General features: G+C 39.0%; 1 protein-coding gene across 5 annotated transcripts; it reads right to left on the bottom strand.

Annotated features, from left to right (window-relative positions):
* Positions 1 to 10: 10 nt before the first annotated feature.
* On the bottom strand, positions 11 to 15,059 carry rassf2a (Ras association domain family member 2a). Of its 5 annotated transcripts, none has more exons than XM_006789924.3 (14): positions 14,688 to 15,059; positions 11,049 to 11,251; positions 10,599 to 10,669; positions 10,367 to 10,477; positions 10,042 to 10,183; positions 7,696 to 7,769; positions 5,661 to 5,736; positions 5,204 to 5,355; positions 4,118 to 4,230; positions 3,191 to 3,333; positions 2,809 to 2,962; positions 1,985 to 2,106; positions 1,715 to 1,812; positions 11 to 1,488 (listed from the first exon to the last, which is right to left on the bottom strand). In XM_006789924.3, exons 6-14 carry the CDS (start codon positions 7,746 to 7,748, stop codon positions 1,419 to 1,421), a joined length of 981 nt encoding a protein of 326 aa, XP_006789987.1. In that variant the 5' UTR covers positions 7,749 to 7,769; positions 10,042 to 10,183; positions 10,367 to 10,477; positions 10,599 to 10,669; positions 11,049 to 11,251; positions 14,688 to 15,059; the 3' UTR covers positions 11 to 1,418. The 5 variants fall into 5 exon arrangements, with proteins under 5 accessions (XP_006789987.1, XP_006789991.1, XP_006789990.1 ...); XM_006789928.3 differs by having other exon boundaries at positions 10,367 to 10,448; XM_006789927.3 differs by having other exon boundaries at positions 10,367 to 10,669.
* Between the last annotated feature and the right edge of the window lie 341 nt (positions 15,060 to 15,400).

The raw sequence follows: 15,400 nt of genomic DNA, 5'->3' as shown, positions 1-15,400 counted from the left end.
TACAAGTTCATTTTCCCCAGACAAATTTTTTATTAAATAACAAACATTGTACGAAAACTTCCACAAAGTAGTGGCAAGAGTTAACACTTTAAAGGCTAAAATTTCTTCTTTACTTTGTAAAAGACACAATACAAAAGCAGGCAAGTCTTAGGAGTCACAAAAAACACAACATGCATGCTCTCACACAATCTTCGGGGCGTCGTCCACTGCGTGTCAGAAATACTGAACTGTCAGGCGGAAGGAGACAAAGTGCTGTACATGTGGAGGCAAACCGCACTGCTTAGAAATGCTCGTTCGTACGTTTAAAAACATTCTCCGTAAAATTCACAGTCTTGTGGGATTATCGTTTTGTGCTTCTTGTCTCTGCTGGATGTAGATGTCAAAAAAAAAAAAAAAAAAAAAAAAAAAAGACCTAAACCAAAATGAAAACAAAACATGAAGACTTTGTGCAATCTGGTTAACGTCAGGCAAACCTTTAGAGTAAGACATTAATGTGTGTAGGAACAAAACAAGTAGCTCAAAAAAAGTTGCATTATTCCAAGGAATAGTCTGTTATTTTGGGGAACTTCTGGATCTAACTTCATGCTGAGAGTTTGGCTTCAATGTCACCAGATCTCATTTAAAACTCAGTAAGCAGGACAAAGACCGGTGCCACCAAACATAAACACGGCAGTTGAAGTTTTGGGGGCTTGATATGCAGGAATCACTTTTCCATACTTTTTCACTTGGGCTTTTTATGCATTACATTTAATGAAATATGTAAGGTAAATTTTTGTCACCGTCAGACCACTCCACATTTACAGGATGGTTGTTCCCTGTGATTCTCAGTCTTACATGCTGCCTACACGTAAAACGCCAAATACTGTGTGTAACTGCATTATCACAGCCTGCAGTGGCAATAAAAAGATTTCACATCAATGAAATGAAAAAGGTCCTAAATGTTTACATCAGCTTCAAAGTATCCCACCAACTTTGTGTGTTTTGTGCTTGGAGAAACCTATATAGTCACTATAAGATGACATTTGTGCTTTAAAACGATTTTGAATATTTCCTGCAGAGAAGGCAGAAGACGGGTTACATTTTAGCCTCATCTTGCAGGCTAACAGACTAAAAAAAGGTCAAAAAACACAAACAGGAGACGTTTGTCCGAGTGCTCTGTTCATGGTAAAGAAAAGCAAAGAAAAAAAAAAAGTGTGTGTGTTGCCATGACTCTCAGTATCACAGAGATGGTCACACTCAACACGTGCACGAAAAAGCAAACTGTGGGCTGACTGATTGTGGGATGTGCTGAGGGAGGACAGTTGGTGAAACATGTACTTGTTGCTCTTGTCAGCTGATTCTTGGTCATTCTCTTGGTCACGGCTTGGCAGCTGTGGTGACAGTTTGGTGTGGGGTTAGGGGGCCCTGCCATGAGCAGATCACATACACTTTGCCCCCTCTGGAAGACACTGGAGCTGCTTCTCGATTATATTCCGAATATAGTTATACCTGCAAGTATGAAGGCAGAGGAAGACCAAGTCTGAGGATTTTTTTTAAGAGCCAATAAAAACACATGCACATCCACATTGGACTGGGGGCAGGTGGTGGGCTAAAAATAGTTTTAAAATAGCTTGTAGGCCTCCACTTTTCATATTTATTGCAGCTCATAAAAGTTAAAGATGTTAAGATTATGTTTACTGAATGCCAGGACAGATTAAAAATGTATTTCTTATACCTTCTCCTGAGTTTCTGCACCTCTCTGTCCTCCTCTTCCTTTAGCTTGGTGATGAAACTCTGGAGGACAGGCATCTCAAACTTGATATACTGCGCCACCTTGTGGAAGCAAAGAGAATTTTAAGGCCGAATCCCAAAAGATAATTGAATATTGGAAACACAAGTGCAAATACTTGTGCATATACTTTATTCGTTTTACAAGGAAAAAGTAACTGTAAAATAATTAACACATGTTCATTTATAGCTATGAAAAAAGAAAATGGTGATTTACATCATATGTGACTTCTTCTCCGAGATCTTCTTCCATGAGGAATATTTTGCAGACTTGCTCACACGGTCCCTGCATGACTCTCAGCAACATAGGATAGTCAGTCCGCTTCAGTTTCACGCGCTCTGAAACACCAGAACATACATGGAGTGATGGATTAATAACAATAACACATTTTATACACAATGTCCTCACTCACATTGTTTGCCTTGGGCTACATGACACATATCCATATTTGTAATCCACATAGCCAATAGTTCATGAATAATTTAGCACTGACATTCAGACTTTACAGCTGGATCTGATGCAGAACTTAATCAAAAACAAACAGCAAGAGCACTCAGTTGTGTGTGGGGTAGTTTGCCATTTGTTACCACAACATAATCTGCAATCTCATCATACATCTTCATCATCATTTTGAAAGCATCATTACTTTTCAGTTACACTTCTGCTAATTGCTGTTTGATTACTGACTGCAATGTGTTTCTTTCAGCTCAGAAAACCCAGTGAGTGAACAGAAATGGAATAATGACAACACAGATTCTGTGTTGAGTTTCCAAATATCAAAGGCCTCTAAAAAAAATTAAAAAAAATTATAAGCTTTATAGAGACCCAAAAGGTTGATCCTGTTCATCTTGACGTAGCATTTTCAGCTACGAAGCTTTATAGAGAAGCTCTGTGTTGTAGCTTTAGTTCAGATTTGATTGCACCACCAGGAATAATGCAAAAACGTCCAACTTTAAAAGTAATAAAACTAAAAGTCTAAAAGTAGATGATAAAATTAGATAAAATAAAATTAGTGGACTACGGCTAAAGTCTTAACTCACCTCCACTAGCATGGACCAGATAGAGTGCAAAATCATCTGGGCTGTTTTCGATTTTGAACTTGTTAAGGAGAACTCGTAGCACCTGCGGCGTGGTCATACAGCTGTTGATGCGAACGTTAGTCACCGACCCGTAAGCAGGCGTAAACACTGCTGTCTGAGGATGGAATGGAAAAACATTTTAAATATTAATATTTTAAATATTAATTTAGGTTCAGTTAAAATTGTTGAAGCTAAAACTTTTACTCTTTTCACTTTTAAACACATTTTCTCAAGAAAAATGTAACTAAAACCTGTTCCCAAATCATTTGCTTTAAAGCGTCACATAAATAAACTAACCTAATGAATTTTATTTGATTATTCTGTAAGTTTTTAAAAGTTTTACTTTATGGTTGTAGAAGTGTCCGTTGATGGAGAATCGATGGCGTCGGATTTTCCTCTGGTCACTTGGCGACCTTCGCTGGCCTCTCCTTAAGACCCCGGCATCGCTCTTTGTCCTGAGGAGCTGAGCGGAGCTCTCACTGTCCTCTGTCAAATCAAATGTTGAACCACCTTAAATTACTGATTATTATTCAGTGTTCTTAACATTTTCATTTAGCCCTAAGCTAAGATCACAAAATAGTGAAAGAAAACCATAGTTTTAGAAATAAACATCACTTACACAGAACTGTAAACAAATTTAGTCTTTCGCTTTAATGTGCAAATTTTATTTTTAATTAAAAATGTGTTTATAGCTAATTTCATTTCATCTTAATGCGATCCAACTTTTTTTCGCCAAGATGCAGCCAGTTTAAAAACAAAATATTCTTAGTATATGACTGATGTTTGAGGCTGCTTACTCGATCCTCATTATAGCCAACAGAGTAATGTACAGTTTAAATGAGTAAAACCAAAAGAACAGGTAGCAAAAAACTGAGAAACAGCTCAAAAAAAAAAAATCTATAAATACTGAAAGAAGTGTGAGCAAACACGTTCAAAATAAGATAAATCTATCTATCCATCCTTCCGCTTATCCTTTTCAGAGTCACAGGGGGTGCAGGAGCCTATCCCAGCTGTCATAGGGCAAGAGGCGGGGTACGGCCTGGACAGGTCGCCAGTCTGTCGCAGGGCTAACACACAGAGACAGACAACCATTCGCGCTTACATTCACTCCCGCATTCACACCTATGGGCAATTTAGACTAATTTACACCTTTGGCTTAATATTTTACTCTTACTTTATTGGTTATTTATAACCATGTAGATACAGCTTGAAATATTTAAAATCTAAATGACTGAAGTCTTAAAATATAAAACGAAAGTCCAAAATTTACCTTCTGCCTCCTCTTCAGTCACACCATTGTCCTCTGGTTGGCTGTCAGGTGGCGTCACTTCCACTGTGGGCGAACTCTGCTGAGTCTGTTGACCATCTGTGGTGGTGGGAGAACTTCAAACAGGGAACAGGAGAGAGTACATTTATGGGGTGAAGGAGAAGAACTGCAAACTGTCAAAACTGTAAACATACAGCTAAAAATATTTTTTCAGATAAAAACTGCACCTTCAAATGATAACTCCCATCATGTATTTATGACCATAAACTGCAGTTTCTCAAAAAACTATTATCCTGATATTGATCTTAGTGTGGACTAACAGCCACTAGAATATAAAAGAAACTGTAAAGCCATTAAGTTTAAGAGCAGTCCAGGTCTGCACAGCTGAACTAAAACTCCCTCCACACCATGTATGAATCTAGAGGGAGATCTCGATCAGTTTGTGAGATTTTCTTGAGAACACCAGTTTCTTTTTTCACTTTGGTATGTGTTTGTGATGCCATCGACATGCTGGTCTGTCCTGACTGTAGTGGTGAGTCTTATTATTAGGTTTCCTGTAGTAGCTGCCATTTTTAACCTGCTGTTTAACATACGTCATATCTGGGTTGGTTAGTTTCAACTTGTGACTGCTGTTCCTCTTTGCCAGTGCAGCTGTTCTTTTATTTAGGAGTTGTGACAATATTTCTTGTCATAATCAAGCAAATTTCTGAAGAATCTCACAGCAATTCGGCTACTTATGAGGGTGTTTTGTTGTTGTTGTTTTCATGTTAACATCCAAAATGGCACTAAGAGCCTATTGACATGGACTGATTTGCAATAACTTGGAGTAAGATCCTCAATTAAACCAGAAGTGTGGCTTAAAAGATTCACTTTTGCTTGTGGAAAGCTGCCAATTTGTATCTTATTTAGGAATTAAACTCTATTTGTATGGATTTAAATCTCAAACCCTAATTACACACTTTTAAACATTAAATACCTGCTTGTCTTTCATTGGACAAACTAGATAAAATCTATATCTGCCCTCACTGACCTCTCTGTATCACAATTTCCGGTCACTGGGGTGTAACTGGATCTGTCTGGAGGTCTTACCCTTGACTGTCCAGATTGCAACCCGAGTGCCAAGACGTGGAGGAGGGGGGTGGCCGGATTCGCTCGTGGTCATCCTGCATCTGTAGCCTGATTGGTCGCCGGAGGCCCCAAAAGATATTCAGCAAGCCCTCAACAATCAGTTCCTCTTCTTCCTGTTGGAAGACACGAATACTGATCAATATACACAAACACACATATACACTAAATACACACAGACTGGACAGTTGTTACTCCTTAGGGATATAGGGTGAAATGGGTGGGGTATATTATATTAAATATATTAAGAGCAAAAGTGAAAGCAGGGATGAAGCCTCGACACATCCAGGTTCTTCTGTTGAAATTTAAAACAAAAAAATAAGACTAAATACATTCACTCACTCACTCTGTACTCACTCACAGTGTACTCACACTGTATGTGAGTACATACACACACAAACAGAGAGATGCAATTACTCACCTCTCTGTGCCGCAGCTGCAGATTCTGCCCTTCATAATAGAGGTTGTAAGTTTTAAGATGTGACAGGACTGTTGACCTGAAGACAGAAGTAGTTAAATCACTGGAAGGAAACAACGTTTTAAGGAGATTCCCAGTGATTTACCACCTCGTAGTGCCTGCAGCTGTAATTCTGCATGCACCGTGCACACATTTCTATAACATAGTGTAAAAACACTTTTAACAACACTAGATCAAATTTTGGGGATCTTTATGCATCCCAAAAATGCATAACATCATCATAATGGAGTGACGCAAATATATCTGAAAACCAGTTGGTGCTAACATCACTGGATACAGGTCACTGCACTGACAATATTTCTGGCACTTAATCACCACTTTGGTAATTTTGGATTTCACTTAGTTTCTGTGGTGAAGGCAGCTGAGAGATGAGCAAACAAAAAGAAAACTATTCTACAGAGTAATTCTATGCCACTGTGCAGGGGCAGGTTGTAATATAGCCATGTAGTAATATTTCACCTCCTGTGTAATGCTGGTGCGGCCCTCCACAACATTCCTGATTCATTATGTGACCCTTTGGAAAAATGAACATCCAACTCCTGATTTATGAACTCTGTGAGTACTGTTTAGTGACTATTTGTGTTGTCTTTTGGTATAATTTCCTGAATTTTGGGGAAAATAAAGTATTTCTTACTATGCTGTTAATGTCAATGTCGGTAAGACCGAAAATAAAAAGAACTAATTAAAAAAAAACTTTATATATGTTTAGAGAAAGATAGGGCAGTCTCTGCTGCTGGATTAGTGTTATTGTGTATTTTATGCAGGGGCAGACTGAAACATTAATTCCAACCCTGTTTAACCCTGAGATTCACAAACTGCCCAATCTCAAATCTGACAATGTTCTGTGACCCACCCAAACCTTAAATTACAATGTTGCCATTTTCACAGATTTTTCATCTTCTCACAGTTTTCTCCTAGAGGTTTATTCTCCATTAGCATTACTTGATAGCCACTACTACAGTTAAGTTCTTTCCCACCAGATAAGAACCAGATGAGATCAGGATTAAAAGTAAGTCACAGAATTGAGATCAATGTGTAATTTTCAGATCCCGTCCTTTCTTTCATTAGCGCTCATTTCTTTTTTAATGTACAGACAGAGGAAGAAGGAAAGTGGGTGTAGCAGTTTCTTGGTGTAGTAAGATAAGAAGCATGTCTAAAGTGAAGCATTTAATGTCGGTTCTTGGTAAGGCTGAGATTCAGTTTCAATTGATGTTTTCTCATCAGCTTAATAAAGCCACCATTAAAAACTTTGGAAAAGACATTTATCTTTGGCTGTGTGAATAAAATGTTGATTTGGCTTTCTGTTGAGAGGTTTGGGGTTTCAGTAGATGCAAGTGTGTGATTTCCTGTCTGTGTTAACCCTGTGAGTGACTGGTAACATGATCTGTGTACTGCTGTTTATTATTCAGTCATCTTGGCAGGATATCGTGTCTTGTATGCTTATAGAAGTCAAATGTAATTTGACAATTAACTGACAAGCAGTTTCAGGACCAGGTGAAGTCCTGTTCCCTTAATATTTCAATGTCTCTATACTGAAACCCTAAATAGGAGTCTCACAATACAAGTGAATGTATATGCATGTAGGCAGAGTAACTGTAACTTTATATTATGGAGAAAAATAAATGTTAATAGTTTTCAGTGTGCATTATTTATCATTTTTATTAACTGATTGGTCAGACTTCAAAAGCCAAAAATCACAGAGTTTGTTTGGTATTAGGGATACTTGTTGTCATAAATAAAGACCTAGATTTCAGATAATGAACACTGCAAACAGTTAACAGGCTGAAACCTTTAAAACCACAAACATCCCTATTTCACATCGTCTTTTTTAAATTAATGTTTTTTTAAACATACCAAAGATGAATAAAGGCTACTCATTTGTTTCCCTGTTGTCACTTACTGTGAGTTTATAATCTGTATAAACATACTTATGTATAAGTCTGTTTATATGAGAAACAGTGCGGGATGGAAGACTTACTTGCTGACGAACTTGTTCTCTCCGATCTGAACCCCGTACTGTGTATCATCCATTCTCAGTGAGCATGAGAGGAGCTGAGACACAAAGAAGGCACACAGAGTTAATGTCTCATGACTCCTCATGACCAGCAGCGAGCACAGAACAGAAGTGACAGAGTGACTGCAGGAAGAGGAGGAGGCTGAGCTGCAGACCGTAAACAATAACAAGAAGATGATATCTGCTTTCCTGGCAACTACTTCCCTTAAGATAGTTAAACCTCCACCACTGTGTCCCTGTACTAAATCAAAACATATACTATGTGAATGAGGGGAGCAGCTGCTCTCCTCATTCTCTTCTTCGTCTTACAATGTATTTTCTCTTTCCTGTGAGCTCTTTCACATAAACAAACGCTGCACATTTGCACATGCAGCTGTTTTAAATGGCACTCTGCCACCACCCTGCAGAGCTTTCCTTCCCTCTTCGCTGAGTGACAGAGTGTTTCTGTGTGAGTTTGGCAGGATAGAAACCTCCGGATGAAGGACAGGTGCAGGACACATGGACCACCTGCTGCTGCAAATTATTTCAGCTGCCTAAACATTAATCTCTGAGCATGCTACTGGCAAAACACATTATGTGCCTTCATCTACCATATAGCACGCTTTTCTTTTCTTTTTGTTTTTCCTCAGAACATGAAGACCAAAAATTAAAGATGCAACTGTTGCAGGGTTTTTCCTCAAAATAGGCCTTTGGAGTCAGAGGCACTTACCAAGATTAGTTTGCATGTAGATGAAGCAATGAATCACCTTACTTAACACGAAATTGAGCATTTTGCTGCCGTTTTAGCAATTTTATGAGCAAAAACACATTTTGTGGTTGAGTAAATGTAACCCCACCTAAAAAAAAATGGTTAACTCTTTGAGGTCTAAAATCAGCGATGACCCTTTCCCTAGCCCACAAAAGTTATTCCCTAAAGAGAAAGTTCATGATAGTTACTTAACAAGCCCATGCTATAAGAAACATCCAACAAAGTAATTAAAATAAGAATTCTCTTTGGTTCTCTAACCAAACCCTGTGTTTTTGAGACAAGCAGAAAAGATATTTTGGAACAACTTTCAATGAAGAATGATAGTTTTTTAACCTTTGACCTTAATGATAATAACAAAAAATACATAATATGATTGCACAGGATCATCGCCGATGCTGACATAGACCTTAAAAACACATTTTCTTCTGGGGATTTTCCTCTATATGTAGAAAGACCTCTGTTTTGTCATGCAATGTGTGTGATTTTTTTTTCTAGATTGACATATTTCAATAAGTCACAACTGAATTGAAACAACATTTACTGCAGGTCTCAGCTTAGCCTCTGAAGAGAATGAATCCTATTGGTTTAAATGATCGCCTGTTTAAGGCAGAGATTGCAAAAAAATAAAAAATAAAAAAATAAAAAAAAAAGGTTAGACATTCATGATGACCTGACAATACAGCTTTAATATCTGTGTGACTTTACACTTAGATCTGTCATCAGGTCACAATTTAGTCTTCACTCTTCAAGACACCTACTCTGTGTTAGATTTAAGTAACATTTAAGTCCACACTATGCAACAGTGATGACCTACGAAATTACAGCTATACCTACAGCTGCTATTCCTCTGCTGTTTGTTTTGCATCCCTTGCTGTCTCTTGTTTTTCTACCCGTAAGATGATCAGGTCACTTTTGTGGCAGTCCCCAGAGACTCCTTGACAGTAGTCCTTGTTCTACTGTGGAGTGCCTCAGCGAGCTGGAGGCAGAGAGATGGTTCAAGTGGGTGAGCTAACTGAGACTACGAAGCAGAACAAGGACGCCCAGCTACAATACAAGACGGTGGCATTTGAATCCTTCTACTGGGTAAGCAATTCACTGGACACTGCTTATTACTGCTCCATTGTTATTTGCAACAAACTCTAAAGTTGTATGATTCATGTATATTTAAAAAAAACACATGTGTAGCCTCCTTTCATATTCCTTTTAGAGCAACTGTGAGTGACCTGAGGTAGTCTGCAGGCTGATTCTAGCCCCAGGTGTGTACTTTACCCATACCTGCTGTAGACTTTTTTGTTTTGTGTTAACATTGAAGTAGTTTTACTGCTAAATAGTTACAGTTAACCCCTGTTTACAGCATACGCCCCACAGTAGCGTTGAATACACTTGATTTACTGTAAACAGGCCGAAACACCCAAAACCATTTTGGACATTAGTTGAAAGGCCTCGGTTTAAACTACCTTCCTGTTACATAGCCAGTGCCTCTGTAACATAACAGCCAACAAAATATGAAATATTAAGAATAGATATATATAAATGTATTATAAGACAACAATGGATCTTACCGTTGTAAAGACTATGAGTTGTTGTTGAGTCACCAGAGAAGAAGCTGCCTATGAGGATAGGCAGCCAAAGTTATAGGCAGGCAGATTCTGTTTGTATTCTCAGGTGTCAGTGATCCAAGAGGGTCTTTTCTTCTGAACGTGACTGCGAACAGACAGGGAAGAGTGGAGACGTTAAAAGGAAGTGCTCCCCTTCCGTTAAATCACTTCCTCCTTTACTCAATCAGCCACACAGGAAGCCGACACAGGCCCTGACACAGCTTAAAACTTCCTCAATTCAAGCAGCACAAATGAATAATCCGCTTACACACACGTGGACGAGCCTCACCCTGTTATCAATCTTTAAACTCTTGGATCAGGCACATACTTCCACAGTTTAGTGTAAACAGAAGCAGCTTGAACACGCAGCGCTGATAAAATAAGATGAGGCTGTCAATCTCTGAAATAAAAAGCTTCAGTTAATGTGGACAAATTAAATATTTAACGCCAATCAGCCAGGGGCTATCAATATTTCATCACCTATATTAGCCCTGTCAAGAGCTCAAAAGCTAAGCACTGACCTACACAATGGAAGACATTAGCCTTTATTATCACGGTCAAAGGCAGCGGTCTGCGACGGACATGTGGCCAGCTGACAACACAAAAACAATGCCATAATTGTCTGAGATCAACGTGAACTTTATGCCAACTAAACTGGCATCTGATAACAAAATTGATCCTTCTTTCATGAGACTTCAAGCTCCAGAGAAAAAGATCGACCCAGACATGTCACTTTTAACGCTGCTGAGAGGGCAACATTAAAAATGTGAGCCATACTCACTGCTCATTCATGGTGAGACACCCATTTTGTTCTTTTCACTGTTATTTTAGAGCAGTGTCAATCATCTAATACGAGACAACATATTATTTAATTTAGGGGTTGTAAATGAAAAACTAGATGAATACAAATGATCTTCTTTTGGCTGCTCTCTTTAGTGGTTGCCAAAGTGGATCAGATGCTTCCATCTCACCTTGCCTCTAGCATCCTCCTGTATCACACCTGCCCCTCTACATGTCCTCTTTCACTGCATCCATCTTCTCTGTGGTCTTTTCCTTCTGCCTGGCAGGCTCCATATTCACCTTCCTTTGTTCAGTGTATTCGCTGTCCCTCCTCTGTATGTCCAATCCATCTCAGCCTTAACTCTCCAACTTTGTCTCGACCTAACCTGTCCTTCTGAAGTATCCATTTATAATGAATACATTATTAGAAATTAATACAGCATTGGTCAGTCATTGGGAGTGAGAGCATCTTCAACTCTTTTCAGGGTCACTCACTACAAACTATAATCATAGTACATCTCACTACCATCTTATAAACCCTCCCTTTCACTCTAATCACTCATCTCCACCCACTGCACCCAGGGTACACTCTCTTCTTCAACTCTGTACTGTCTGTCGCTTTAGATAATTGAACCCACTTCTACTATGAACAACACTTATTCTTTAGACATTTTATTTTTAGTTTACCTGGCACCTCACTCTTTTCATTTTGCTGAATTATGATAGCGATGGCTAAACTGATGCAAAAACTAATCTGCAGCTGGGCTTCAAATTCACTTTTACTGTTGTAAAACTATTAGACTGCTATATTTTATAAACTTTATTACTTTTAATGTGTTTCATTTGCACAAACAAAAAATGTGATTCAAAGTTTCAAAAGAGGTCTATAAATGTTTAACAGTTTTTTTTTCTTTTTCGCTCCATTTCAAGTTCTTACTCTGGTAGTAAAAAAAAGTGAACAATTTATATTGTTTTAGTTTTAGAACTCCATAAATGTATCAAAACATATGACTGTAATGGAAATGCAAAGCTAAAGCTCCAAATAATCATAAGCAGCCCACTGCAGAGTACTCACGTGTTATTTTTTTTAAAATCAAAATAATAACAATAATAACAATAGCAGGCCATAACATGCTCAGAGACCAGATTTCGATGCAGTTACCCTGTTTAACTGAAACATCTCCAAACCATTGATCACTTTTGTCTGTTATAACAAGAGATTCTTGTGTTAGTAGAAATGCTCTGCAGGATGCTGTGGCTGCAATAGCAGAACCAGCAGCATATAAATCTAGCCAGACTGACCCACGGCTGACCTAGTCCTGTTTCAGATCAGAGTGCTCTTCTGTGTCCAAATGTAGAGCTAATCGACCGTCTGAAATCCCCCCGTGCCTCATTACAACCTCAGTCAACCCGCAGCCTCCATCTTCCCCCTATTTCTATATATATTTATGTCTCATCATTGCCTCAGCATTTTTGTACCACAGTAACTCTGCTGCTTTCTGTTCACAGTTTGCTGCTTCATGTTTCCTTGTGAAAGACTAGAGGCTATCTAACACACTATTACAAACCAGGATCACAACTTCCTCCAGACCCCCCCCCCCCCCGCTTGTTTTCTGCCCTCTTGCCCTGCTCCCTCTGAACCTCCTCTGTCAATGTCTTTGGCTGAAATGCTCGATGAATAGCTCCTGTCCTCTTCCCCTGCCTTCAGCCTCCACGTTACCACTGCTCTGCCTTGCTATTGTCATTATTGTCATAGCAACACCAAAAACATCTGAGCTCCCGAAACTAGTTCACAACACTGAGCCAAAAATAGTGTGTGTATGTGTGTGTGTGTGTATGTGTGTGTGTGTGTGTCTGTTCGTCTCTCCTGCTCCTTGTTAGGCTTACTGGGCTTGTCAAAAAAAAAACAAAAAAAAACAACACTGTGAAGCATGACTCGAATCCGAATATGGCTCCCAGATTCCAGATAAAGACGGAGCTTTTCTTCCCTTTCGGCAGATGGTAGAGCTAAAGTTGATCAGCTGCTGGTTTGTTTCACATAAAGTCAATTAAATCTGGAAGAAATTCCCATCTCCGTCAATCAAAGCACACCCACTTTTTTGTGAAATAATGACGCCATGCAAAGTTTAACCATGCTACAAATATTTTCCTATTTACAGTTCTTCAAAGTACATAGAGCTCGGTATAAATTTGGTGCTCTTTAATTTGGTGTAATTTTCCAGCACTCTGGTCTTTCGTAACTTCGTCTTTCATAATTTAATGTCTATTATGCAGGGGTATCAAAAATATAACTTGTGGGCCCAAACCAGCAACCCAAGTGATCTGCTTTGGCCGAGAGGACGGCTCTGGAATAAACTGCAAAGAGGGAGGAAATGTTGGAGTTTTATCTTACAGATTTTCTATGGACTCTGATCACCACGTTCCTGCGTGGATGCCCCTTCACTTCTCTTGCTCTCTGTCACTAATAGGCCATTTAATTGCTCCCCTTGAGGTTCAGAAAGTTAAGGTTTGCCATTGTTGTTCCAAGTGTCTTCAAAAGTGACACCACAATTATCACTGCACCTCCTGATTCCTGAACAAATGTGTGTGCGGCACTAGATTTTAATTATATATCAAAGCAGGAGCACAGAGGGAGACTGCTGCAGGAAAGATGGGATGTTAAAAGGAAAATAAATTAGTTTTCTGTTTCAGCCTAGTCTGTTATAGAAGTTTGTTTTTTTTTAACCACCCACATGTCATAATTTTGGATTACTATTTTAAAATTTGACTTATTAACTCAAATTTCTGAGAAAATAACTTTAAATGTCAAACAATGGCCTATTGTGTATGTGTGTGGGTATTTATCTAGTTATTGGTCGGGTGAAGACTGGGGCTGTGTTGTCATTGATTGTCACTGATCACATAAACATTGACTGTTGCAAGGGCCGTAAACACCAGGCTAAAACTTTCCTAAGATGGTGTCAAAAACAATAAAAGCATCCAGATGAACTGGCATTCAAAGCATTTGAGATGTCAGAAAGGGCTATGGGAACTTGAAAACACCATTTTGATATTTGTAATGGTCAAAATTTTAGAGAATAACTCAACACAAATCAATAAGGGAAACCTAAAGTTGACTGGTACTAGCTACCAAAACTAAATATGGTCCAGTATTTGTGAAAACATTTAATTTTAATGTTTACATTGGGATTTACGCTTACCTAACTTTGTGATCATTTTACGAATTCGTTGCTGCCTAACCTCTTCTTTTTCATCTTTAAAATCACCCAAAAGTTTAAATCAAACGTCAACAAAACACTTTAAAAACACCAGAAACCACCATGGTGGATGGATTTATTGCTGGTATATATTAAACTGCAGTTTACAATATACTGGCAAGTGAGTGCACATTAATATTCACTTTTTTTTGGCACTGCCTCCGTCGATCCGGCCCTATTTTCTTGTTATGTAACGCGTTTTAAGGACACATCTTTATGCACACTCTGGTAGAGACCCAGTGGGGTAGTCCTATCATTTGCTGTTCAAGATTTAGGCTAGGGCATCATGTTTGGTGCCCTGATGTTTCCTCACAAATGCCTCATATTCGAGGTTTTTAGTCTGTGTGTGTCCCCTTCGCTTTTAATAAATAAACAAATCTGCAAATCGTCCTGCATTTGATGCTGTCGAAACACTAAGACTTCATTTTTATACAGGCAACCAAAGAATCCATCTGCAGCCAGCCCGTATCGCCACATCTACCGCTCAGACACATCATCATGATCAGCCTACTCAGCCACACCGACCCCTCTGTCTGCTTCGTGCCGACTTTTGGAAGTCTTCTCACGGCTCACCTAACATAGGTCTCCTCGGTCCTTTTCTTCCGTCTTCCAGTCGTTTATCCAGTCGTTTCTCCTGAACTGAGCGTTAGCTGTTAAAACTCCTGGGACAAGTCGCTCGTTATCCTGCCGTTGGACACAATCAGCGGGGCGCGTGCAGCAGTGCATCCAGAAGCTGGTAGGAGGAGGAGAGCGCGAGAGGTCCATCTGTTGTGGCGGAGCTCGCGGCACAGCAGCGTCGCGGGGCCCCGGCAGGGAGCCAATCAGAGGGCGAGGCTGACGTGTCTTTGTTCGCGCTGCGTGAGGAGATGAATGAGAAGTGGACAACAATGGCAGAGCAGAAGGCAAGGACATTATTCAACAGAAACCCCAATTTAATGGAAGCACGACACAAAAGTACAATGTCCTACGTCAAACTCTGTCCACGCATGTGCAACTTCATGCTAGTTTAAGGCTCTTATGGAAGATCAGATCTGCCAAAATACAATAAACTTGTAAAAAAGTATTTCATTATTTATTACTGGCCTAGTCAAAATTTCGAGTTATGCATCTCAAAATTTCAACTTATAAGTTTAAATGAGAAACTTACATTTTGAAAAAAAAATACCTTCAAATTTATTTTTTAAATAAATAATTTTGGTGTCAGAAACAAATTTCCATATTTAATAGCTCCTTTTTATATGAAGACTAAACATTTTGTTTTCTTTTCCCCTTTTCCTTAAAAAAGT

This window comes from Neolamprologus brichardi, chromosome 12 (genome assembly GCF_056152115.1).
Source record: "Neolamprologus brichardi isolate AB-2024 chromosome 12, ASM5615211v1, whole genome shotgun sequence".
NCBI classification, from domain to species: domain Eukaryota; kingdom Metazoa; phylum Chordata; class Actinopteri; order Cichliformes; family Cichlidae; genus Neolamprologus; species Neolamprologus brichardi.
The sequence above is the reverse complement of the archived record's forward strand: the minus strand, read 5'-3'. Positions and strand labels throughout refer to the sequence as shown.